The sequence below is a fragment of the Melanostigma gelatinosum genome, assembly GCF_949748355.1.
Source record: "Melanostigma gelatinosum genome assembly, chromosome: 19".
Lineage (NCBI taxonomy): Eukaryota > Metazoa > Chordata > Actinopteri > Perciformes > Zoarcidae > Melanostigma > Melanostigma gelatinosum.
Window position 1 is genome coordinate 15,662,761 of NC_136652.1, and position 25,541 is coordinate 15,688,301.

Here is a 25,541-nt window from a genome sequence, read left to right on the forward strand (position 1 = left end):
AATGTCTTATCTGTCTCCATTTTGAACTGTTGAGTGAAAATAATCCGTAAAAAAGAAGAAAAGGAGTAACTATATTTAACTTGATCGCAACAACATGTTCACAAATACTGCTTTGACTCACTTTGATGAGCAACATAAAGCATGTAAAAGATAAGAAAAGAACTCTGTGCATATTGCAGTTTTCAATGCTTTTGATTTAAAGACTGACTTTTGTTGCATAACAGAGAAGACGAAACAACAGATGGTGAGCAGGCATCGATTTTCATTATTCATTTCACTGTTTACAGGTTCCCTGGATGCATGCAACAGCATTTATACATGTAATATAAAATAGATGTACTGAATAATAGACCAACAGCCACATGCTTTCATCCTCACAGTTCGTACAGAGATGATTCAGTCGCACAGAAAATAAAAAAAAAAGATCTTGAACTAAAACTGTAACCATGCTGTTTGGTCATGTGCATCATCGTAATCATCTTTATACAACCAGAATAAACAAATGCAAACGTTTGCATGGCAAAGAGCAGTGTCAGTTCATTTAGATTTGCATAGCGGTTGGTGCTAAATGTTTTGCATTTATAAATTGCATAACTATTTAATCTTACAGGTAGTCAAATATATAATAATTCATACTGAAATAAATATTGCAATTCAACACCAGAGCAAATATACATGAGCAAGAGGCATACATGAAGGGATGTACAGTAAGTTTTCTTTTTACATGTCAAAATATGATCATCTTGTTTAAGGAACATAAGTCTTTCCCAAAATATAGAGATAAAGATATTCAACAATAAAACTCTATTAAAGCACCTATTCCTATTTCACATGCATGGGGATGAAGCTCAGACACAATATAAAGAGTTTCTAAACAGTTCATACAATGAATGCATAGTGCAGTGACAGATTCAAATGAGAAAATTCTTCCATTATCCCTTAACAAGGGGTAAAAGTGAAACAATTCATATTTCTACTGTAAAACATGTGCTCAAAAACCATAAAGAGTTGATCATGTCTCATTAACACAACCCTGAATGAGGCTTTATTATTGTAAGGCACATAATATCGTCAGGCTCACATGTTTCAACGAAAGCCTTCATCTGAGTATCAATCATGAGATACAGAGCTATACGTTGTTTTATAATGCCTCTCAAATGTATTTATTTCCTAGCAATCAGTAATTGTTCCTGTTTGGCATTCTTAAATCTAGTATACACAGGACCATAAAAGTGCCTCACAAGTCAAAGAAGAAAAATCCCTGTTTTTTTGAAGTGTTAAGGTAACATTATAAAGGGATTCCTGCATGCAGTGGTGGTGTTTACTGTGAGACATTTCTTTGGCAGGCCAGAGTCCAGCAGGACATGCAAACTGGTGCTTATGTAAATCAGTTTTTAAGATATCCAGGTTATGGGTTTTTTAAATCAGCAAATGTCAAAAAGGCCCATCGTCTGCCTTTGGTGTGACCGGCTTGGAGGCAGCGACTGAGTCCTGATATTTCACTCTGGCCTTCGGGGAAGAGGTCGGAGGCAGCGAGAGTCTTCTTCTCATCGACAGCAGCCTGAGGATCTCGCTCACCTGAGACTCGAGCACCGACAGGCGGCCGCTCAGTTTCTGAATGTCTGCCTTCAGCTCCAGCTTGGCCGCATGCAGGGTGGCTTGAAGGAGCGCTTGTTCAGACACCGGCTGAACAAAAGAGTGTTTGAGGGAGTCGACCCCGAGGCTGTGCTCAAACGGGTTTCTCTCCAGAGGGCTCCTTTCCATCGGGCTTCTTTCAAAGGAGCTCCTCGAATCTCCGGCTCGGTCGATGCGCAGATCGCTCTTTGTGATACCACTGTCACAGGAGTCCGTTTTGTGCAGGGCGCTTATTTCTTCACCCGCCTCTCCAGCACTGTTGCCCACCTCTGTGCTCCCCATCTCTCCACTTTCCTCCAATTCCTGGTTCTTGTTGGCTGCTAGCCGTTCTGAGGACTGGGCTCCTTTCTGCCACTCCTCTGCTTTCTGTGGCTTCTTCTCTGGCTCGACAGCAGGAGGCGGTGGTGCAGTTGAAGCGACGTTTCTAAACTTTGCCCAGCCTCTGCTGCCAGTAATGCCACCTACAGCTCCCTCTCCACCTGCACCACTGCTCTTCACAGGGCTCTTGACCCTCTGACAAAGCTGACTCTGTGCACCGGGCCTGGCTGTAGACTCGCCGGCCTCTTGTGTGCAGCTTTGCTCTGACGGCTCAGTGTGGACAAACGCTTGTGGAGGGGCAGCCACGCTGCAGCCGCTGCCTGCGTTCCCCCCTCCCGAGCAGGGTGCATTATTCTGCACCGCGGAGCTGTACTCCTGCTGCTGAGGAGATACAGACTGACACTGTGTGTAAGATTCCGAGTGACGGTGGTGCTGCGGCTCCACCTGCACACAGTTGTGATCAAAGTAAGAGTGAGACTCTCCCGGTGGTTGAGTGTCTCTCTGCTGTCTGAACCTCTGGAACAGCTTGCGGACTGGGTGGTCTTCAGGAATACAGAGAGTCACCTCGTTTTTTCGGCGCTCCTGCTCCCTCTTCACATCGGCAATCTTTCTGAAGATGATCTGCAAGAGGGAGAAACTGTGCATGAGGACAACAATGTAGGATGTTCACACAGAGGCCACATTTACATTCCAATAGAGCTCCAGTTGGATGAAACAGAGCATACCTACATACATATATAATGCAGCTTTAAAGCCAGGACACGCATGTAATGCAGCAATGCATGAGGGAAACCGTTAATGGAGCCATAATGAAGTAATGGAGCGATATCTAGGCCCTGAGAATTTCTGGATTCCCTCAGAAGACAAAGAAAAGAAGTTGATGCAACTTATTAGAATGTCACGTGGACTTTGCAAACATGTTCTGAAGGAACTGGTAGAAATACAAGAACCTCGTGTTCATGAACTGTTCAGAATTCAAATTATTTTCACGCGTGAATAAAACTCATCTGTTTGATATAATGCACAAAACCCAGAAAATCCCGCTGAAAATGAGAGGAAATGGTTCAAAATGTCAAAACAACACACAACTATATAAAAAGAAAAAAGCAAAAATGATTTGAGGAGTTGCTTTGGGACACTTTTAGCTTGTACTCATGTGCAGTTAAGATGCACATGCATGCAAGTTCACTGAGTACATAACAGTAGAGGGGGCAGCGACTGACCGTAAACCCATGCAGCTCAAACTGCTTCTAAAGCCGCTCAAATCAATAATAGATTGCTTTGTTTTCACTGAATACGTTTTAATAAAAAAACATAAATCTTTCAACATGTAGCCACAATTTGCCTTTGAAATTGTTTCGATTTCGAGCTGCTTCACTGACCGTGGGATTTCAGTATCTGTTATTACATAAGACCTCTCTTAATGGAGCTGCAAGAAACTGGAAAAGTCGGAGGAAATTTAATAACTACTTAAAACATCATAAAATAAATATAAACCTCCATGTTTCTGTTGTGGTTTGACTGTATTCCTGAACTTTTCCCGACACAGAGATTATATATGCGTGCCAGTTTCCTTCATAAAAGCTTTTACATTTGTTAAAATCATGTTATTCAACTTTGTCTGACACTGACAGCATCCGTCGGTCTATATATTCGGTATCAACTTTCTCCAACTCTATATTGAAGCTTTATGACGTTCACACAGAGCGATTCAAACCCAAGACTCCATGTCTTTTATGGCTGCACCCATCATCAAATAGATTTACCAAAAAGTCAGCCAGAGCCTGACATACCTGGTGTGTTTGGAAGCCTCCTTCAGGATTTAAATTAGAGTTCTGTACGTTTCAGCGAGGTTTGGATGCAAAGCTGCTGATAATGTGACACCTTTACTGTCTACTCTAACAAAGGCATAACACGCCCTTAAAGAAACCAAGACGTCTACAATGAAAACCAAATGGAGAGAAAAACAACCCCGACAGCTATATTGTCCAGTGAATGTTTACCCGTTTCCGTAGATTGCAGGTGAGGATGAGGTTGCGGGAGAACGTGTTGGCGAACGCCGTGTAAAACTCCAGCACCCTCATCAGAGCGTCTCTCCGGATGACGTGCAGGTCGCAGTAGGTCAAAGCTCGGACATTCGCACAAGCCCGGGCCAGCGTGGTCTCTTTCCAGAACACGTCTCCAAACACATCACCTTTACCTGGATGGAGACAGACATGATCACTGCGTTTGAAGGTAGGGATGCACCGGTCTGACTTTTTCAGTCCCGATTGTGATAACTGGGCTTTTGGGTATCGATCCGATACAAGTACCGATCCGATACCAGTGTTTTAATCAACAACCTGTATGCCTCACTGTGTGGAAGTGACAGGGATCAGTCTTTTACGAAACATCTGACTTGACTTAAGCATTGGTTTCTGAACTTTGTATAACAGCGCTGAATCATGGATGCATCTTTGCACTGAGACAACCTTTGTTATAGCTTTATCTTTACCAACAGGCACAGATAAAACTTGACCCGGTCTATGTCGCAATGCTGCGTTAGATTACCGAGTATTGCGATGACCTCGTCGTCCTGGATGACTTCTAGTGAGCCGGAGACTACAAAGCAGAGGGTGTCCACGCTCTCTCCGACGTGAAAGATGAGGTCTCCAGGTGCACAGTGCGTGGTCTGAAACTCCACAGCTAAAGAGCGCAGACAGCCGTCGCTCGCCAGACGAAACGCCGGGTGATCGTTGAACACCTGCCGGTTGAGGTGGACGCAGATGTCCGCCCGCATGTCTTTGGGACAAATTGAGAGAACCTGAGAGAGATGGTGAGATATCAGGGCAGTTATCATCAGGTATCATACTGTATATTCATCATTAACATTTTCCAAAGCCAAAAGTCTTTCAGGCAGGCATGTCAACGACAATGGCGGAAACTGGTTTAGTAACACAGAAAACATTGCGTCAGATGTTCATCTTTAAAGGTGCAGTGTGTAGGATTTGGTGGTGTCGAGCGTCGATATTGCAAATTGCAACCAACTGAAGCTTTTACAATAATCACACCTTATCTGTGTCAATGCCCTTAGACATGGCCCAGGTGGAGACGATGAAGTCCATGACCCTCTCACTCAGACCTTTGGGAACCTGATAAAGCTTCAGGAAGTCGCGCACGTTGTTGCACATCTCATGGTAGCGGTTTGTGTTGGTGTACATCTGCTGGAAGATGGTGGTGACATTTCCAAAAATGGTTGCATATAGCAGCGCTTAAAAACAACAACAAAGAAACAGGGCAGAGTCAGGCACAAAGCAGCCGGACATGCAGGGCCGATTTATTCAACAACATGAGAAGGAACAATGTGTTTTATTCTGGGAAACCATGTGGGATCATTAGGAGTTTGGTTCACATGAAGGTCTGAATGTTTTCAGGAAGAAAATGTGTATTTATAGGATTTGTATTCCAACCATTATTCAGGTATTCCACCTCACATATATGTTTTAATGTATTAAAGGCATGTTTTAAGTTACATGTACCCCTTGTATCTTCAAATGACCATTATTCTTGTACATGCTGCAAATGAAGGAGTTCACAAGTTAAATGTTAAGGTATCTTAGTGGATATGCATGTAAAGTGATGATAAGCTTGGATGCATGATAAGGGATGGTTTTCATGTTTTGATCAATTTTAAGAAGGTTTGACCTGAAAATATTTGTACTAAAATTGACATGGTCCATTAAAAACACACACTTTTACTCTAACATCCCATTAGGTCAATCATTTGACTACTTCATTACCTTAATAACTTATTATTAAACAATTCATGAATTGATCTATTCCTATTCCCTTTAAGATTATCATTATCAATCCTTGTTATAAGGTGTAAATTAAGGAATGGCTTATCATGTTTTTGGAAACAACTTTCAGGGTTTTTACTCCTCCTATGCAAATAATCTGAGTGGTGGATTGGGCGTTTATAATGTCATTCACAATGCGCATTTCCTCAGTCAGAGTTCTGTGCTGCAGTGACCTCGAAGAGTCAGTCAGTATCTCTCATCGTGAGGTTTTACCCACTCAAGAGGAAAGAGTCGTCTCCAGTCGCCACAGCAGGATCACAGAGGTTAGGATACATGTCTAACGTGATGGCTCGTTGGCCTTTGACGACACTGGAGCCTGCAGGCGAGCTCCCACTTTCTTCTCTTCCTCTCGCATAATTCCTGTATCTGTAGCAGGAGATTTATCGGCCGTAATTGAACCTGACACTTCAGTGTGACTGAGGGATCTTCGCGATCGAAGCACAACAAGAATAATGGGTGGTTCGTTTTTGGAAGTACAGACCTTGAAGCGTGGCCGTCAGTTTGTGTTTCCCTCACAGCTTATATTGCATCACTTTACATGCTGTTTTAGAAGAGTGGGCCAAAGGTCAGTGAATGAAGGCGAGTCGTGACGGAGGAACTGTATGCAAAGGCTGGAAGTGGAAGCAGTGACACTGAAGGCGAAGCTATTACTGTAACTGCAGTGGGTGATGGAAATAATACAGACACCTGCATAAAAATAGATTTCTATTTATATGCAGAGGTTCAACGTTATTTAAATGAGGCTGGTTTGACTTATTGTTTTAGATGTAATAGTCTTAGTGTCAATTTAGAAATTGGTACAGCCGGGCTGTAGAGCACATTACTGTGACTCCTAGCATGCAAGTAAATGCATCCAGATTGTTTCGGCTACTGCGAAGGTTGTACTGGCATCTTAGGAACGGATGAACGCATGAGCGGGATGGAAACGGCATCAAAGGATGAATGTATCGTCTGCTGTAGAGTCTTTACTCCCTGCTACTCAAGACCTCGACTGAATAAACCATCTGCTTGAAGCAGAGAATGGGCCTGAACCATTTCAGTGTGAGTGAATTAACTCAAAGACTTTTGCTTTTCTGATAGAGTAGTAATGATGACAAACCTTCAGACAGACCTCCATCGAGCAGGCTGTGATGGACGCTGAACATGTCACTTTTTATTGTCGACAAAGCTAAACTCTCCCCGCTGGTTCAAACAACGAGGCTGCAGCTGAATGGGAATTAAACGACCGGAGTCAAGAGAGCCATGTGAATCCCCGAATACTGTAAAGAACAATGTATGGACCTGAAATGATCTGTTATTAGAATAATATTTAAAGTGCCAGAGAAAACTACATCTGTGCATGCATGTGTCTATGCATGTGTTTATTGTGATAAAAGTATGCAAAGTACATCAAGTCAAGATGAAAATCGTCTCAATTAACACAATTCTGATTTCTGCTGCACCAAATCTGTATTACCGGTGGTAAGAAAGCTATGAGTCAGTGATTCTGAGCTTGAATTTGACTTTGTATCTGTGCAGAAACCTGCACATCTCCACCATATGTTGCTTTACTGGCAGCTGGCAGACGACCAGCCGGGCTGTAGAGCACATTACTGTGACTCCTAGCATGCAAGTAAATGCATCCAGATTGTTTCGGCTACTGCGAAGGTTGTACTGGCATCTTAGGAACGGATGAAGGCATGAGCGGGATGGAAACGGCATCAAAGGATGAATGTATCGTCTGCTGTAGAGTGAGGAGGGAGGGGGGGGGATTGAAAAGTGTCTCACGCTGTGCAGCTGTTGTTCTACTGGCATAATCACATCACACCTGCAGTTGCATGTCCTCTATTCAGCTTTACTTAGACTGTCGAGGTTGTGCTGTGCATCCACTGAAGTAGAAAAACAGCAGTCACTTTGATTTAAGCTGGTCTGAAAAGCTTCGCTTGAATTTCACTTGACAAACTGTCCACGGGCAATTGATACATTTGAGGGTTTGTGCCATTTGTCAGAGGCTTGTATAAGAACACGGGAACGATTGGAGGCCTTGTGTTAATCGTTTGAACGTGTGTGTTCATGTGATAGAAAGAGCTTGTATCTACAGTATATTAGACGGCTGCGTGACTCCATTAACTGCTCCATTAACCACCACTCACACAAGGACCAGTGAAGATACTATTTGTGACGTCAGATCAGATCTATTAGACTTGTGCTTCTGTTGAGATCTTATGAAATGTTTGGAATGGATAATAAACACTGGAAGTACTTACAGCCCACCATCATCATAGCCACAGAGAAAATCTTCTCTCCATCTGTGGCCGGAGCGATGTTGCCAAATCCGATGGTGGTGAGACTCGTCATGGTGAAGTAGAGAGAAGAAATGTACAAGGTGTCCTTGTTGGGACCCCCCTCCCACTGTCCTGTGCCGCTGGCGTTGTAGCGGTAAGGAGTCCCAATGCTGAGGGCCAACTGGTAGAGCCAGCTGTCTGTCTTAATGGTGTTGGTGGTATAATCGATGACTTCGTTGTCCCCGATGCTGTACCAGATGCAGGCCAACCAGTGGGCCACCAGACCGAAGACGCACACCAGCAGAACCAGGACGGCTGCTCCATATTCCAGGTAGTGGTCCAGTTTGCGGGCCACCCGGCCCAACCGGAGCAGGCGGACCACCTTTAGGGAGCTGAACAAACTGCTGAGACCCTACAATGATAAAGTAATCGGCAAATATTTTTGATGATCATTTAAACCACAATAATCCTATTTTAATCCACAATATTTTCAAATGTGACTATTTTCTGGGTTTTGTAGTCTTCTATGATTATGAACTGAAGATCTTTCGGTTTTAGACTGTTGGCCAGACAGAGTACAGAGTATTTGAATCTCTCAACTTAAGTTTTGGGAATTTATGATTGGAAGTTTTACACTGACATTTAATCGACCAAATGTTTAATTCATGCGAACATGCAGTCATTTGATCCATTGTCAACATTAAAAATACATATTGACTGAAGTCGCTTGAAAATATATATATCTTTTTTAAACTTCCTTACTGGGAATAGAGAGTCTTCTGTTCGTGTGGCGTTCCTCAGGAAAATTGAAGACTCACGAAGATGACTTGCTCGAGACGAAGATGTGATGACATCCTTCACGGAAACAATCAGAAGTGTTTTGATATTTTCACGCAGCGTTAACTACCAACACGTAAACCATTTCAGCAATGCATTAATGCCAATCCACTCGCCTCATTTACGTGTTCGAAGGCATTGATGATGTCGTAGGGCAGACAGGACAGCAGGTCGATGACGAACCACGTCTTCAGGTAATTCATTCGTATGAGCTTCGCGCCTGAAATCACCTCCCCAGTAGGACCCACAAAGGTGGTGTGGAAGTTGAGCACGATGTCAATCAGGAAGATGATGTCCACGATGCCGTCCAGCACCAGCCAAACCAAATTGTTTTGCTTTGTCTTGAAGGAGACGTTGTAGGGCACCATGATGGCGGTGTAGAAGGTGAGGATGAGGATGACCCAGTCCCAGGTGGTCTTGAAGGTGCAGTAGTGGAGGATGATGTGTGGGGGGGTCTTTGGGGCCTCTTGTTTGTACTGAGGGAGGATGTCTGACCCCAGCTGAAGAGCCTTTATTGAAAGGGAATATTTAACATTGCGAGTACAAAACCACATGCTAAGTGCAACAAGGAACAGCATCATAGATCCTTCTAGTGGGGCAACTTTTAATTTGTCTGTAAAACGCTGAACAATTTTGGGAAATATACTAATTTCAGACTCTGGATCTTCTATCTTTAAGTCTTTTGATTTAGCATGTGGTATCTAAAGGTAGATACGTAGCATTTGAAACCAAACTCTTCTTTTAGATCTGAACGCTCCTCACCTCAGCCAGTCTGGAGGGCTTGTGGCTGACCTCAGTGCTCAGCGGTGCTAACTGCTGCACCAGGTTCCGATTGTTGGTCAGTGCCCGGGTCAGTCTGGCAAACTTTGTCCATCCTGCTCAGAGACAAAACAAAACAGACCGTTTCATGCAGACATTTTCATTTTAATGGCAATGCTGTAATGTAACTTTTTAAATATCGGCAATAGCAATATAGTGATTATCTTCTTGAAGAAAACACTTTGAGACTACGTAACTGCGATTTAAATTAATTGATTCCCAATTGTTGGGAAATTATTTTCATTTTAGAAAGAACATCATTTTTCCAATTCATATGATCGTGCATGAATGCATCATCCTTTTTTTAAATTGTATTTCTAGGCAATAAGGAAGAAACAGCATTTGTTCTATATGCTGAGTACTTGATGGTGTTTAAATATTCACGATAAAACCATTCAAATTCTATCAGCTGGCTGTGGACAGATTATTTCATTCCCTCTGATTCTAATCAGTATGTCTTACATTTACCATCCCCATGTGGCCCGAGTGTCTTTTGTTTCTGCTTTAGTGGCACACTTAATCCCTCAGGGACCAGTGTTCACTGACCCGCACACACAACACCTGGACAGTTGTATGTCACATACCAGGAAACAAACGTCTGTTGAGTCACAGCCACTCGTACGCTCGAGACTTTGAGCTGCACTGCACCCTCCATGGTGTTGTTGGATCAAATATAGCTTTGTCTGGGCCTTAATGAGATATCTGCTTGATGTAAATGCGTGTTGTAACCCTTTAGTGTGTGAAATAAGACATTTTAAATGGCAGAAGTGGATGAACTCAAACGGTTTATCATGATTACACTTAAATACTGAATGCAGTCTGGCTGAAACCATTTGAACCAGACGCAAAATGATGAACTGTCTCACCTTTAGTTGTTTCATCTTCTATCGGCTGTTTGAAAAGCGTAATGTCTCTGAAGGTGCAGAGGAAAAGCACCACTTTGTTGTTCTCATTTCTGATGGGAGCTACCTGCATGTAGAGCCATATCGGTGTTCCTGCAGGACACAGTTTAAATGAGCGTTGTGAGAGAGCACAAACGGAGATAAACAAAATGCATTCGATGATTTTTAGTGAAGAAAAATAGAGTAAATCTCGAGTGAAACTTACTATTCTTTGTATAGAGCAGCACCTCAAAGAAATGGGACTCATAGTTATCAAAGGTCTGTCTGATTTTGTCTATACTCTTCTTATCAGTCAGGTCACCATACATGAAACTGCAAAACAAGGGAGACGGATACCAAAAAGCAAAAGGGAGCGTGTTGTTGTTGTTGTTAGAAAGAAAGGCAGAACATTACAGACAGACATCACTAACTTGGATTGAACACTTTTTCTTCTTCATCTTTATTGTAGTTGCTGCAAATCAGTGGGCACATATTTTTACAATGACAACAGCAAGATTATTGTATTATATTTGCTCCTCTGATTTCACCACATCCATAATTAATTAGTTGACCGTTAGAAGATATATTTGTGTGTATATAAAGATCAGATCAGATTGTTTGGTGCCTTTAAACATCTGGACAGGGACTACAGATGAAATGTAGCTATTTTTAGCAAAATTTGGCTAATTTACAGTATTTCTTTCTTTTCTTGTGTTGATCAATGAGCACAGCGCCCGTCAAATAAACTAATATGATAAATCACTGCTCACTAAATAAAGGTATATTGGAATTGCTGGAGCTGAGATTCGATATGAAAAAGAAAAGGCATCAGCACACATGCGATCTGTTCTATATTCACTTATAGATGCAAGCTAACGGTCAGATCGTGATACAACCAAAGGCATCTCACTTGCACGAGCTGCTTCTGTGCATGACTTCGGCTCTGTTGAATCCAGACAACTTGCAGAATCCATCGTTGCTGTAAACGACTGGCCACTCCACGATCTGTGCGTTTCCCAGAAGGAAACTGGTTTCTGCAAGAAAATACATAAAAAATACAGCAGTCTGAAACAAAACTAGTCAAGACTAACAACAAACCTGCAGACTTTGGGGCACCCGTTGATCAACCTTTTGGGGGTTTTGTCAGTCAAAGCCGGTGTGTGTCCGTAAAGTCATTGCAACTGGAGTCTTGCAACTGCAACCTCGTAGAAACCGATTTTTAGCTGTGTTGCCATTGATTCATATTTTTGACAACTATTTCGTACATTCCGATAAAGAAATATTTGTATAACTCTGATATTTAAATATATATATATACCTCAACATCAACATCAACATAAGTCTGTATCTGAAATATAGCAATCCTTCAAATCACTATAAAGCAAACTCTCCCACTACTTACATTGTTTTAATAATCATATGTAATAGAAACAAGATCTTAAAGCAGCGAGTCCCTCAGCAGAAACAGTTGTTGATAATATGTTTATGTTCCACCCTTAATGTCAATTAAATATTGATGAGCAGCTGCAAAGCTCTCCAGCTTCACAGCAGTTTGGATGAAACTGATGTCTCGATAGAAATGACTGACAACATTTTCTCCAATGTACAGTCAGTATTGAAGCTTTAAAACTTAAAGCATGTGTATCTTGAACTTATTGTTATTTGAATTATTGTTTCAATGTATGTTTTAAATCTCCTTTACTTTTGCCTTTATGCTTTTAATGGTTTCATGTGAAGCACTTTGAATTACCTTGTTGTTGAAATGTGCTATACAAATAAACTTGCCTTGCCTTGCCTTACTACAGCTATTACTACGACTACTGATACTACTACTTCTACTACTTATTCTAATTACAAATACTTCGACTACAACTTCTACTACTACTGCTACTACAAATATCACTACTGCTACAGCTAGTACTTATTCAAATGCTACTAATACTTATACTGCTAATAATACTTCGACTACAACTTCTACTACTACTACAACAAATATCACTACCGCTGGAATTCTTTTAAGCTACAGAAACTGTTCGAATATCAAAATGTTCAGCTCTTTCAGGAGAGGTGTGATTTGACTTCATATTTGTAATCTTTCAACTTTTTGAATTATTCAGCTTTTTGCAATTGTTTATTGTCTATTTTCAGCAATGTTTTTGAGATTCATTTCAGCTTTCAGCATTCCAACGCATTTTCAGCAGGAAATGCATTTTCTAGTTATTATTTGTTTCCTTTCTCAGTTAAAACTCACCGCTGGAGCGCCGGACAATATTTTCCAGAAAAGTATTCTGCGGAGCCACCAGTCCTCTCTTGCCCCCATGCATGATGAGGGTTCCGGACACAGACTCAGAGCCTCAGATATCTGCCCGACCGGAGCGTGGACCACAAGTGTCAAGATACAAGAAGTATGAGATGAGGTACTTCCGGACTGAGGTTTTAGAAATAAAAACATAATTGCCAGATGTGGCATTTTTCATCGTAAATAGCTAAAACGGCTATTTAATGTGGAATCTGAGGTAAATGGTGCTTGTTATCCACAAACTGTCATTTTAACATCACATTTATAACCACGTTGTTCTACACATATAGAGTAACAACAAGATAAGCTTAGTCACAATACACAACTTGGATGGAGCTTTACCTGCTACATGAAGATCAGTCTTCAAATATATCGTGTACAAATATACAAGAGTCACACCAGCCTTATAACAAAAACTTTAAAGTTGATGCTTTTATTTTGGAGGTAAATCCGCTATAATATCCCGGTGTTATTCTGGTATTATTGTCTGTGGCTTTTCAGACCTTTCATTTCTATTATATCTTTGTGAGAACTTACATTTAGTTTTTGCTTTTAACATGGGTAGTAATTGGAGATGTATTGGTATGTGATGTGGCGCTATGTCTGATCCTTTTCCCTATCCATAACTAATAATATGTGGCAAAACGTTTTGAAAAATCAATTGGAAAACGTTTGTAATTGGAAATAGGTGTGTGTGTTAGTATAGCTTCAATCTATGGTATTTTGAATTTCTGAATTATTTGACTCATTCAGAAAATAATTAAAGCATTTACAAGTGTAGACCAAAATAGTTTACTGTCGGCCTACATAGAAAAGATAAGATCAGTTTATAAACTATAATGCATTGTTGTTGTTAAAGTACCTCCACAGTGACCAGCAATGACATTAAATACTGCTTACATGTTCATAATCATCCAATAAAATAACACATTTATTCATTTTGGGAGCGGGACTTTTAATTATGTTCGGGTGTTTTACAATGTATTTTTTTTCATTGAAATATAGTACCTGAATACTAAATCCACCACTGCTCATCCAGGCAAATATAGATTTTCTTTTTTTAAATATGTGTAATTCATCACAACTCCAGCAGCGGGAGCCGTCGGACGTTTTGAACATTAACCGATTAACATTAAGTCAAACGAAGAAGAAGAAGAGCAAGAAGAAGCGTGAGCACAGGAATAACGGCCTGACGCAGTTAGCTGGTGGCTGATGTTGAATTATGAAGATGAAGTAATGGTTAACTGTCACCACTTCAACGGACTTTGGATGCTGCCGTCCACGCCGATGTACAAGGTCTGTGAGTTGAATGCGGACTCCAGGTAGTAGTGAGTTGTAACGTTAGCTGCTCCGTGCTGTTAACGTTAGCTAAACCTCTGTCGTTATATTTCGTTAAGAGGAATGCAACGACCTCCGAGCTCCGCTTCTCCTTAAAAGCTCACTGCAGGAACATGAACTCTATTTTTTAAGTGTTGTGCATTTTAAACTAACTGTTATTTAAAAGTCATGGCCAACGACTTTGTGAATAAGTTTGTACAGATGTGTAATTATCTCCAGGACCCGTGCCATGTAGCGAGGTTTCAGTATGTTTGTGGCGTTAAAGGGACATTTCCGGTTGAACCGGCCAAGCCCGATAATAGTGGAGAAGACTGTCCCGGTCTGAGGAAGAGGGTCCACCAGGGAGATCCAAGCTCGGACTTTGGTGTTGGGAATGGAGCAGCCGGGGATGCGACCGCACCGCCGGTTAACGGGATGCAGGCTGACGGTAGCGTCGTGCCCGATGTCGCTGATGTCGACCCTGACACCGCCAGAGCCAAACCTCTCCGGAGGAACTCTCTGACCGGAGACGTGGGTCAAGAGTTCCTGATCCAGAACAAGTTTCTGTTCTACCTGTTCACGTTTGGGACGGAGCTGGGCAACGAGATGTTCTTCATCGTCTTCTTCCCCTTCCTCTTCTGGAACATCGACACCCTGGTCAGCAGGAGGCTCATCGTGGTCTGGGCCTGGAACCTGTTCGTGGGACAGTCCACCAAGGACATGGTCCGCTGGTCCCGGCCGGCCTCCCCCCCTGTGGTGAAGGTGGAGGTCTTCTACAACTCTGAGTACAGCATGCCGTCCACGCACGCCATGACGGGGACCGCCATGCCCTTCTGTCTCTTCATGCTGACCTATGGCCGGTGGCAGGTGAGATAACTCTTTTAACACTGTAATCCCATTTTTAAAACAAAAACACCCAAGATGCACCAGTTTCTGTTTTTCTTAATCTTCTATGATATGATTGCCTTGATGGCAAGCCAAAATGAAACTTTGCTGATGTTGGGTTTCTGTGCAAGAACCCGCTCCAGTCTGTTGAGTTGTCGTCATTAATAACTTTAGTTTCTTTAAAAGTCGAAGCCTAAACTTAAATGGGTTCACTCAGGGATTTGAATTGGATACAATGCATTGTTATCCTTTTAATGGGTCCCATGTGCAACTCTGTAATCTCTTAGTTAAATCATCTTACCTCTGCAGCTTGTGCACATGGTATGTTTAAAGATAAAAAAGAAATGCATTCGCACAATTGCCCCGAAAACAAATGTACGCATAGAGCCTAAAGATCTTTGACCTGAGTTCAGGCAGTTGTCTGAACTGCCTGAACTCTTTTGTGTGTCATCACGTTCACTGATGTGGAATGTTGAGGAACTAACATCTTAAAGGATCAGGTTACGCATTACTGATGAAGCTCTTTGTTAGAAAACTATGATGTGGATTCTTGTATTTTTAAACCACCTTTCTAATATTAATATCGATATATTACATGTTTTTTAAAATGTTTCTGCTCCTAGTATCCCTTCCTCTTTGGCTTGTGTGTGGCTCTCAGCTGGAGTGTGCTGGTGTGTGTAAGCAGAGTCTACATGGGGATGCATTCTATTCTGGTAAGTATATTAAATACATGATGTGAAATATATAGTCCCTAAAAAGTGATTCTGCTCCACCTGAACATTTAGCCTCCACTGACACCTGTAGTCCAGCTCAGAAGAGGTCTGACTTAGTCAAACATGTTCTCTGTTTCTATTGGTAGAAGGATTACTTATTTCTTACTTATTTTAACATAAATGCATAATATTCATGACAGCCACTCATGCCCCGTTTTCTATGTTTATAACATTCTCAGGAACTTAAACTCAATGATCGGAGGAAATATGTAAAGAGCTAATAAATACATTTGGTTGCCATGTTAGTAGATGTTTATGTTCTGCAGTACAACAGCAACTGATACAATTTGTTCAGAGTAACTTCATCAATCAAAACACAATGAATCATGAAAGGGCTTTATAAGACTGTGTATCAGGCATGTATGAGTCAAATATCATTGCTTTCATGGCACATATGCATTGTTTACAATAGTTTGTGTCCCTGTGTTGCAGGAGGTAATAACTGGCTTCCTCTACAGCCTTCTTATTCTAGCCTTCTTCCAGCCTATTTTGGACAAGATCGACAGCTTCTACATGACGGACCACTTTGCTCCTCTTGTGATTATCGTGTCCCACGTCGGCCTCGGACTCGTGGCTTTCTCTCTGGACTCCTGGAGCACCTCTCGGGGTGACACTGCTCAGGGTCTGGGCACCGCGGCGGGAGCGGCCATCGCTACCCACTTGAACTATCAGCTGGGGCTGCTGCTGGATCCACCGCTGTCCTCGCTTCCTCTAACTTTACCGCCGATCGGCACCAGTTTGGTGGTTCTCGCTGTGCTCCGCTTCCTCATCGGAGTCGCGGTCATCCTCATCACGAGAATGGTTATGAAAGCGGTGACCATTCCGTTCTTATGTCGCCTTTTCGGGCTGCCAACAGACGACGTAAGACAAGCGAGGCAGCACATGAAAGTAGAGCTGCCGTACCGTTACATCGTCTACAGTGTTGTTGGTTTCAGTTGTGTCTGTGTGGTGCCGCTCATCTTTAGGATCTCAAACCTGGCCTGAGTGGTGTGTGTGTGCGTGTGTGTGCAAACTGTCATTTACTGCTGACATGTTCACCTCATGGTGAAGGCAAAGAGCACTTGGAAACATACTGCTTGTTTCGACACATGATAAGGCTCAGAAACTGATTTAAAGAATACATTTGGTGATATTCTGTTTGGTTTTTTTGTACTGTCAATGTTCCTCTGTGCCATTGAGCACCACTGACATGTTTCTTCAGTATGATGAGTTGATCCCACACACACTATTCTCTCACTGTGACTGCACCAAACATGTATCAATCCAAGGCTGAAAATAGTCCACAACAAATGTAATCATTACTTCTGTTTGACTTTCAACACTCCAGCTGTTTTAAGGTATAATTAAGCCCTTTGTTATTATGGACCAGTGTGCTTCAGCTCCAGGTGCCACACATTAAAGAAAGTAGGAACATATTGCACCAAAGCGTTGTTGGTTTGAGCCTTTGTCATTTGTTGACAAGACTAATGCACAGCATCGCCAGCCTTTGTACTGTCATGATGATTGCATTTGATAATGAGGAATATATTGTTCATTTCCATCCTTGATTTGAATTAAATAAGAAGATGTTATTGGAGAATAAACTAAGCCATGAATCCGTAATGTGTAAAGTCACTTCACTTCTCAGTTGTTGCCGTGCTTAAATACAATCCGCCTGGAGCAAGTTCACAGGTGTCGGGGTGGTTACACAAGCTCTTTGTATTTTTTATAAGAGTGGAGAAACAGGTGTGTTGCATCATAAAGATTGTTTCTGCATTATCATAGTCAGCATTATCTATGTCATTGCCTCCTTTTTTGTACATTTGTTTTGTGCTTGTTTCAAGAACCATTTGTAATTTTGGGTCAAGTGTAAGTTAAGTTCTCTAAATAATCATTTGAAAGCTCAAAATTAATATATCATATTTTTGATGAAGTATTTTGTCATCTTACCTAACTTGAGCTGAATTGTTGCTATAAATCTAAATCTATATTCTTCTGTCTTGATTTCGAGAATCATATTTCGGCATCTCTTCAGCCGGCTTTCCTTAAACTACAGTCTATACGAACACTGACCCGAGCACTTGTCTGAATGTTTCAATTGCTTGTTTGCTGTTGTGTTGTCCAAATAATGATTTGCTAAATAATATTTATGTCAGAATTGTATTGCCTGAGCATTTATACTAAGTACTCAATATGTAGAAGTCTAGTATTACCATCCATTCCCACATCTGTTTTCTGTTATGCAAGGATTGTATCCTTTTGAAAAAATATGTAAACAAGGAGAATAAAATCTTCCAAAAAAACCCCCCCATTTTGAATGCATATTTTGCAATTACTTTATTTTCAGAAGTGAATGAATGATTGGTATATAATTTGCAGTTGTGTGTGAGGTGCTGCACAAATCCAGGAAAACTGCATTTTTGTTTTGTCACTAGTGAGGGAAGGCAGGCAGTGTAGTCATGTGTTTCACTCCCTGCACCAAAATAGCACACTGGGTTCATGCTTAACCTTTGACCAACATAGATGAGGTTTTTGGTCTCTCTGGTTTGTAACCCGAGCATACATCCTGCCCAATCAGTGGTCTTCTCTGTGCTCCATACATTGAACTTACAACGAGGTAAGCACATGGCCTGACTTCACCGTGCAATCTTTCAACATTATGTACTTAGCTGCTAATGACGTACTTAAGCTGTTTACGTAAGTATTTTAAGTGCGTACAAAAATGTAACCGAGTATGAATGATAATGTTTTTCCATCATGAAAACATTTTATATTTTGACATTTTTCAAGCATCTCCAAGCTCTCTGTACCCCGGTACCATAAACATTAACAGCATTTTATTGTCTTTTTGGTATTTAACACTGGTTGGCCAGATGTGGCTCCTATTACCTTAGAAATAATAGCCACAGGACACAGAAACAGACTACACGTATTTTTATTGTGTGCTAAGATTCCTTGATATTCGGCAAAAGTAATTCCTGTGTCTTAATTAAGAGCGATAGTAATGTGTGTTAATATAAATTATATTAGTATGATTGTGTTCTTTTATTTTGATGCTTTGGCAACCTTGTTTTTGTTGTTTTTTTACTTTTATGCCAATACAGCCACGTTGAATTGAACAATTCTGCAGCTTTTCAGGCATGTATCCACTGTACGTCACTAATGGTTTTGAAAGCTCGTAAAAACGGATTTTCAACCTTTTATTTTGAAAACCCCAGAGTACATTTCACCGGAAATCCGGACTTTTACTTTCACCTACCAAACAATTAACCCAACTTCACTGCCCGCTGACGTAGCGAGGTAATGGTCGGATAGACGATGCTAAAGTTAAGACAACATTGAGACTAATTAGTGCAGCAGTGACACGTAATAAAGACGGTAATGTTGGCTGTTTTGCGAGAGTTTGTTCGTTATTAGCTCACGCGGACCTGCCAGAGTGCAGATGCCTCGTTTGGAAAAGTCAAATGGCAGAGGGACAAAAAGGTAAGACCGAAGCTACGCATGCAAGGTGTTGTTCATTCCTGATTCAAATGCAAGAACTTTATCCAAACAAATATCTCTCAGTGCATCATGTGACCACACAGCACGATGCAAGTCAATGAGATTCAAATGCTTCCGTTTTCTAACACACGTGTATGTACATCTGTTGCTGTGCGTAGACCTAAGTTAGACTGGACGTTTGTGCAGAGGTTCTGCAGCATCCAGAAGGTCCTGTTCCCGTCATGGACCAGTCAGAGTGCTCTGATGTTTGGGACGCTGCTTGCGGTCACTCTGACAGGTAACTGCTGTTCATACACGTTTATATAAACTGTCACATTGTTTTGCATGAATCCTCATCATGAGATGCATTCAATGCCTTTTTTCCCACATACAACCCCATTTGTGGCATTCTAAAACTATTCCTCAGATAACACTAGACTACATACTATGTCGTAGCTCAAAGGTTGTCCCAACAATGTGCAAACACATCTTTTTTCCTTCTTCTTCTGTAACCAGAGCAGCTAATCATTTACCAGGTGGGTGTCCTCCCCAGCCACTTCTACAGCGTGCTGGCAGACATGGACTTCTCGGGCTTCCGGAGTCTGGTGGGCACAGCGATTGTGCTCATCTTGCTCAACTCCACAGTAGGTTGAAGGGAGCACTACTGATGAAAGAAGCCCAAATGTACCAACAAAAGATCTCTCATGTCCTCACACATTTGGGTACTTCCCAAACGCATGCACGCGGACAAGTAGCGTGCCTGCAGGAGAGTGTTTATGTGGAAGTGTTTTAAATAGCAGGATGCATGTGTTTGGCAAATATTTAGCATGCGACAGGATGATTGAGACCTCAATTATGCTGCACGAGTTGTGTGAGACTTTGTAAACGGATGTTTTGGTGTAGTTTGGCTGTGGTTAAACGCGCCCCCCCCCCCCCCCCCCATTTGCTTAGATTAAAGTTTGGATTCAAACTTTGTTCGTCGTGGAGGCATGCAAGCAAAATAAAGTTTTCTCCAATAATTCAATGTTACACAGTGTTGAGCCATTGATATTATCATTATTATTCTACTCTATCCACTGCTGCTGTTATTAGTAGTAGTAGTCGTCATTTTTCCATCCATTATTCCACTGACTATTCTCATTGTATGAATCATTTATGTTATATGCATTGACTGAGTTGTAACTCTGTTATGATGTTCATTCTGTACGTTCATTCTGATGTCCAATATTGCACATTATGTGCCTGGATATTTATTGCTGAAACTAAACGAAGGAAACAGTTGGGTACATAGTTTCCTATATTTTATTACATGGCTTTTGATTTTGAATTGCTCTAATAATAGACGATGTCAACTTCACAAGTTCAGGACAGCCTGACATGTTCATGTTACAGCCTTCACACATGTGACACTTTGATTTTGAACCAGAGAAATTGCAAACGCATAACTTATGAAACTGATATTGGACGTACAGTTTATTTCACCACATTGGTGTTTAATTGAGGCCTCTTCTGAAATCTGAGGAATCGTATGACGTTTACTCTAGTTAGCCTCGCAGAGATCATCATATAGTTGCAGTTTGTTGTCTCTGTGTTGCTTTACTCTAATAGATAATTTCTCTCTGTCCCTGTGTTCCCCTCTCCCTCTCCCAGTTGAAAAGTATCGACCAGTACATTTGCAATCAGATGTACGTTAGCTGGAGGAGGACGCTAACTGAGAGCCTCCATACGTCCTACTTCCAGGGCCGAGTCTATTACACCCTCAATGTTCTCCGAGAGGAAATAGACAATCCGTAAGCTTCAGTGGTTTTTATTTAACATTAGAATATTAAACATTGTCACGAGGAGGAGTCGTGTCATTAGTTTTTCCCCTGTGTGTCGTTCTGTGTAACTTGCAGAGACCAGCGAATCAGTCAGGATGCAGAGAGGTTGTGTAAGCAGATGAGCACCATGGCCAGTCGTTTGATCGTATCACCGTTCACGCTGGCTTACTACAGCTACCACTGCTTCTACAGGTAAGTTTGTACCGAGGCAACTGTACTATTTCACACTCTCAAACACATTTAATACATCATTTGTAGCCGTCCCATGTGCTGTTTGTTAAGCGACGAGAAAGTCTACCTGTTGCTATGAGTCTGATCCAGCAATGCTACATTTATTGAGCTTTTTGTTAAATGTGAGACTCTATTTTTGCACTGCAACAAAATGACTTTAATCTCCTTGAGGATTATCTTTTGTATGCTTTGGGTCTTTTTCTATTTTATTCAACTTTATAAAGTCTCAAATGTATTTTTCTTCTCATTGTGTTCGTCACGTTGCTTCAGTAGCTTTTGAATTGCCGTTGTGTTGAATAAATAAAGTTGCTTTGCTTCGTAGCACCGGCTGGATTGGTCCTGTGAGTATCTTTGGCTACTTTGTGATCGGGACCATTGCCAATAAAATCCTCATGGGGCCGATTGTGTCGACTCTGTTTGAGCAAGAGAAACTGGAGGGGGACTTCAGGTGAGTTTGGTCTGTAAGTCACAAACACACACGAGTGTCTGTGTCAAGTAGACTGTGTGCTGACGGACGAGCAGAGCAGCACCGACTTAAAGGTGTTTCTTCTGAACTTCAGCGGGGTGGTGGGGTAGTCTGACAGCTTTATTTGACGCAAATCCTGTCGGTGTTTACTGTCAAGGAAATGAGTCCTTTTGTTAAGCGGAAGTCTCGGTAGACTGACCCAGTGCCTTTCGCCTCTTAGGAAATAACAGGATATGTGTCGGCTATTAATCCACGAGTTCAAACTATTTGATTTTGTGTTGCCGGGGAACAGTTGAATGATAATTGTGTTGAATCGTAAGTTGTGTTACTTGAAAGTAAAAAGTCATTTTTACCAGAGATCTGTTTTTGTATGTCCAGATTCAAGCACATGCAGATCCGTGTCAATGCAGAGTCTGCAGCTTTTTACAGGTGAGGCACAAACGCATGATTTATACACTACGGTCGACCGTTTCTCATTTATTTTACGGTGTCTTGTGCGTGAATCATGCCTGCATACATTGCTGAAATGGAAATAAAGGCGTTTCCGCAAAGTATTTGCAATCATAACCAAATAGCTTGCATAGAAAGTATGGCGTACGATACTGTGATTAATCAGGATCCCTCTGACTCACCAAATGTCTGTTTTTTAGAGCCGGTAAAGTGGAGCACATGAGGACCGACCGCAGACTGCAGACTCTGTTACGAACTCAGAAGAGTCTAATAAACAAAGAGCTTTGGCTTTACAGTAAGAACATCCCACTCACTCACAGGCTCGTATCTCTCATCCATTGCGTTGATTAGACCGGTTAACCTCTGACCTCTCCTCTCTCAGTCGGCGTAAACACGTTTGACTACCTTGGAGGTTACCTCAGCTACATTATAATCGCCATTCCGATCTTCACCGGCATCTATGATGGCCTCACTCCTGGGGAGCTCAGTGCACTCATCAGTAAGGTAAACATCCCGTCCCCGCCACTTTCTTAAGAAAAACAAGAAGCCTTCATAATGTAGCCAGAGAGGTAAAAAAACAATCTTTATTTTCATACAGTCTGTAGAAGTTGCTCCCTATCCCAGTTTCAATCAGTCTTTATTTGTCATCAACAAGACATAAGCACATCATATCAATGAAAGGAAGACCCGAGTGAAAGAGTTCACTCGTTCAAACAACTTGAAAATAAGTCAAGTTCCGAGTAAATATAATAAATCATGAAATATGAATGTGTATATGTCCTCCTGTTACGTTTTCTTCACAGGGTTTAGTTCAGCGATAGCTGAGGTTGTAACATGTTTAACAGACTGGCTGCATGTGAATGTGTTGCTAATGTAACCACTAGGTGGCAGCAGAAGCTTTCTCTTGTGATTAAACGTTCACGCTGAGCTTAAATCCCTCTTGTTGGAGATCCAACTTCTAAATCCTCTTCATGCTGTCGTCCAATGAGCCTCATTGTTGCTGCCTTTTGTTCCGTGTCTCCTATTTACTCTCTGCTCTGCTTCTCCCGTTCTTTGTTCATATTCAGAACGCCTTTGTGTGCATCTACTTGATAAATGGCTTCACACAGCTAATAGACCTGTCAACCACTCTGTCAGATGTGGCTGGATACACCCACAGGTATCACACTGCATACCTAAATTCACTTCCTGGAAGACGGATGATGCCAGCAGCATACGTGCATGCCAGCCACCTTTCTATCACTGAAGTGTGTGTGTGTGTGTGTGTGTTGTGGTCAGGATTGGGGAGCTGAGGGAGGTGATGGATGACATCCTACGGAAGCAGTGTGACTACGACCCGGCATCAGGGGACAACTACGACTTTGACAGGTTTGTGTGAGCGCTTTCACTTCGATCTCTGCTGCACGAAAAGTCACAACAAGACGGCAAAAATTGAAATGAAGTTCTCGTAAACAAAGCTTTTTTGATTTCTCCATACAGTGACTTCAACGTCCATGCGGGCCCTGCAGACACTGCCTTCATCCTGGACAATCTTTCATACAAATCTCCGTACTCAGACAAGCTGCTGGTGGAGGATCTGAGTCTGAAAATCAGCGAGGGAACACATCTACTGGTGGTGGGGAACACGGGCACCGGCAAGACGTCACTACTGAGGGTCCTCAACCGACTCTGGGAGGCACAAAGCGGTGAGAGAGAAGCCGTCGACTGAGTGAAAGAAAAGGTGTCGCGGCTCCTGACCAGTTCAGCTTATAATGACACAAATGAAATGGAGTAAGACTGTAGCCCGTTTTTGTTTCATTCAATTTTTTACAATGAAAATACGATAACTGTCGCCCGTCTCCTCAGGTTTTGTCCACATGACCACATGTTTCGGGCCCAGAGGAACCCTCTTCCTGCCACAGAAACCTTACCTGACTGACGGCACACTGCGTGAACAGGTAGCCGTCTTGTTTGTTCATGTCGTTTCTCTATAAAGCCTGTAACTTGTATTTAATGTGTAGGTAATTTAACCAAAGTGCTGAAATCAAGTAACTTAAATGGAACTCTCTTCCCCGAAGGTGATCTACCCATTGAAGGACATTTACCCTGCATCAGGTATCCGATTTCACTCTGCTCGAACTCTATATTAACCTGTTAAACAGTGCAACATTGGAAGGCTATATATGTTAATTAATTTAATGTAGTTTGTTGTTCTGGCAAAAAAAAAATAACTACAAACGTACAGATTTATATTTGGTTTTCACTCATAACTTTGTGTCGATGCTTCCTCTGGGAATAACTGATATAATTGGTCATCTGAATCAGTGATATTTATGCGAGTTTCCTTTTTTGTCAGGGCCAGTGGACGATGACAGAATTATACAATTCCTGGAACTAGCTGGAGTGGTGAGTCCCTTCATCCCACAGGATATTCCTTTCAACATTTCACCACTACTTTGAACAAACACCGATCCTAAATCAAACTTCTATCCAGTCCGGTCTCCTGGAGCGGACGGGCGGCCTGGATGAACGGGTGGACTGGAACTGGTAAAAACATTAAATGTTTATTAATTCAAATGTGCCACAAAATGATGCAGAATCTGAACTATTTTCTTTTTCTCTGCAGGTATGATGTTCTGTCTCCAGGGGAAATGCAGCGTCTCGGCTTTGCTCGTCTCTTCTACCTGCAGCCCAAATATGCAGGTGTGTTGTTCTGGATTTCTGTAATGTGTTCATGAACGCGTCTGAGGATGTGAGACTGTTTGGGATTCTGACACGGCGGTTTCAGGCGAGCTCGCCTCTTTTGATTTAGCGCCCACATTTCATATTTATCATTTGCAAATTTTCATGTTGTCCTCTGTATTAGAGGTGAACCACACTTGAGTTTTTGTCAACAACCTTTTATTAACAGTGTTGGACGAGGCCACCAGTGCTCTGACGGAGGAGGCCGAGGCACATCTGTACCGGACCTGTAAGCAGCTCGGCATGACTCTGGTCAGTCTGGGACACCGCAGCAGCCTGGAGAAGGTACTGTAGACCGAAAAACACCTGTTTGATCACGTCCAGCATGAAACTAAAAGGAGTGTTTTCTGTGTGTCGCAGTACCATGATGTTCAGTTGAAACTGTGTGGAGAAGGCCTGTGGGAGCTAACCAAGTTAAAAGGAGGCAGCAAGAGCCCCAGAGAAGCAGCACCGTGACTGCAGGCTCATCGCTTTGAAATCCTGGACACGCAACACTCCCGAATTCCTCAGTTAGTAACTAACACTCA

The 25,541-nt window shown here is 42.0% G+C and overlaps 3 protein-coding genes across 3 annotated transcripts; 2 read left to right on the forward strand and 1 right to left on the reverse strand.

Annotated features, from left to right (window-relative positions):
* Positions 1-1,434: 1,434 nt before the first annotated feature.
* Positions 1,435-12,917, reverse strand: LOC306793545 (voltage-gated delayed rectifier potassium channel KCNH5-like; the record flags this gene model as incomplete). The annotated part of the gene is made up of 11 exons (XM_079291188.1): positions 1,435-2,574; positions 3,957-4,153; positions 4,504-4,756; positions 5,004-5,203; positions 8,039-8,468; positions 9,010-9,402; positions 9,656-9,768; positions 10,579-10,707; positions 10,820-10,926; positions 11,504-11,627; positions 12,845-12,917. The coding sequence occupies 11 exons, from the start codon at positions 12,915-12,917 to the stop codon at positions 1,435-1,437; spliced, it is 3,159 nt and encodes a 1,052-aa protein (XP_079147314.1).
* Positions 12,918-14,071: 1,154 nt separating this feature from the next.
* LOC306793207 (sphingosine-1-phosphate phosphatase 1-like) lies at positions 14,072-18,121 on the forward strand. The gene is made up of 3 exons (XM_079290707.1): positions 14,072-15,076; positions 15,718-15,807; positions 16,300-18,121. The coding sequence occupies exons 1-3, from the start codon at positions 14,399-14,401 to the stop codon at positions 16,849-16,851; spliced, it is 1,320 nt and encodes a 439-aa protein (XP_079146833.1). The 5' UTR covers positions 14,072-14,398; the 3' UTR covers positions 16,852-18,121.
* A 1,037-nt stretch (positions 18,122-19,158) lies between these two features.
* abcd4 (ATP-binding cassette, sub-family D (ALD), member 4) lies at positions 19,159-25,514 on the forward strand. Its single transcript, XM_079291343.1, has 19 exons — positions 19,159-19,329; positions 19,506-19,624; positions 19,843-19,970; positions 20,977-21,116; positions 21,222-21,338; positions 21,700-21,825; positions 22,222-22,272; positions 22,494-22,588; positions 22,676-22,797; positions 23,361-23,452; positions 23,572-23,661; positions 23,773-23,978; positions 24,139-24,230; positions 24,351-24,387; positions 24,629-24,678; positions 24,767-24,819; positions 24,899-24,975; positions 25,184-25,299; positions 25,375-25,514. Exons 1-19 carry the CDS (start codon positions 19,289-19,291, stop codon positions 25,468-25,470), a joined length of 1,848 nt encoding a protein of 615 aa, XP_079147469.1. The 5' UTR covers positions 19,159-19,288; the 3' UTR covers positions 25,471-25,514.
* The last annotated feature ends 27 nt before the right edge of the window (positions 25,515-25,541 follow it).

Excerpts from the sequence above, each read along its gene's own strand:
- abcd4 (XM_079291343.1), top strand. The coding sequence starts at position 19,289 with ATGCCTCGTTTGGAAAAGTCAAATGGCAGAGGGACAAAAAG. Across the intron at positions 21,339-21,699 it reads AGCTACCACTGCTTCTACAG|CACCGGCTGGATTGGTCCTG; the intron begins GTAAGTTTGTAC and ends TTTGCTTCGTAG. Across the intron at positions 21,826-22,221 it reads AAACTGGAGGGGGACTTCAG|ATTCAAGCACATGCAGATCC; the intron begins GTGAGTTTGGTC and ends TTGTATGTCCAG.
- LOC306793207 (XM_079290707.1), top strand. The coding sequence starts at position 14,399 with ATGGCCAACGACTTTGTGAATAAGTTTGTACAGATGTGTAATTATCTC. Across the intron at positions 15,077-15,717 it reads TGACCTATGGCCGGTGGCAG|TATCCCTTCCTCTTTGGCTT; the intron begins GTGAGATAACTC and ends TTCTGCTCCTAG. Across the intron at positions 15,808-16,299 it reads TGGGGATGCATTCTATTCTG|GAGGTAATAACTGGCTTCCT; the intron begins GTAAGTATATTA and ends CCTGTGTTGCAG.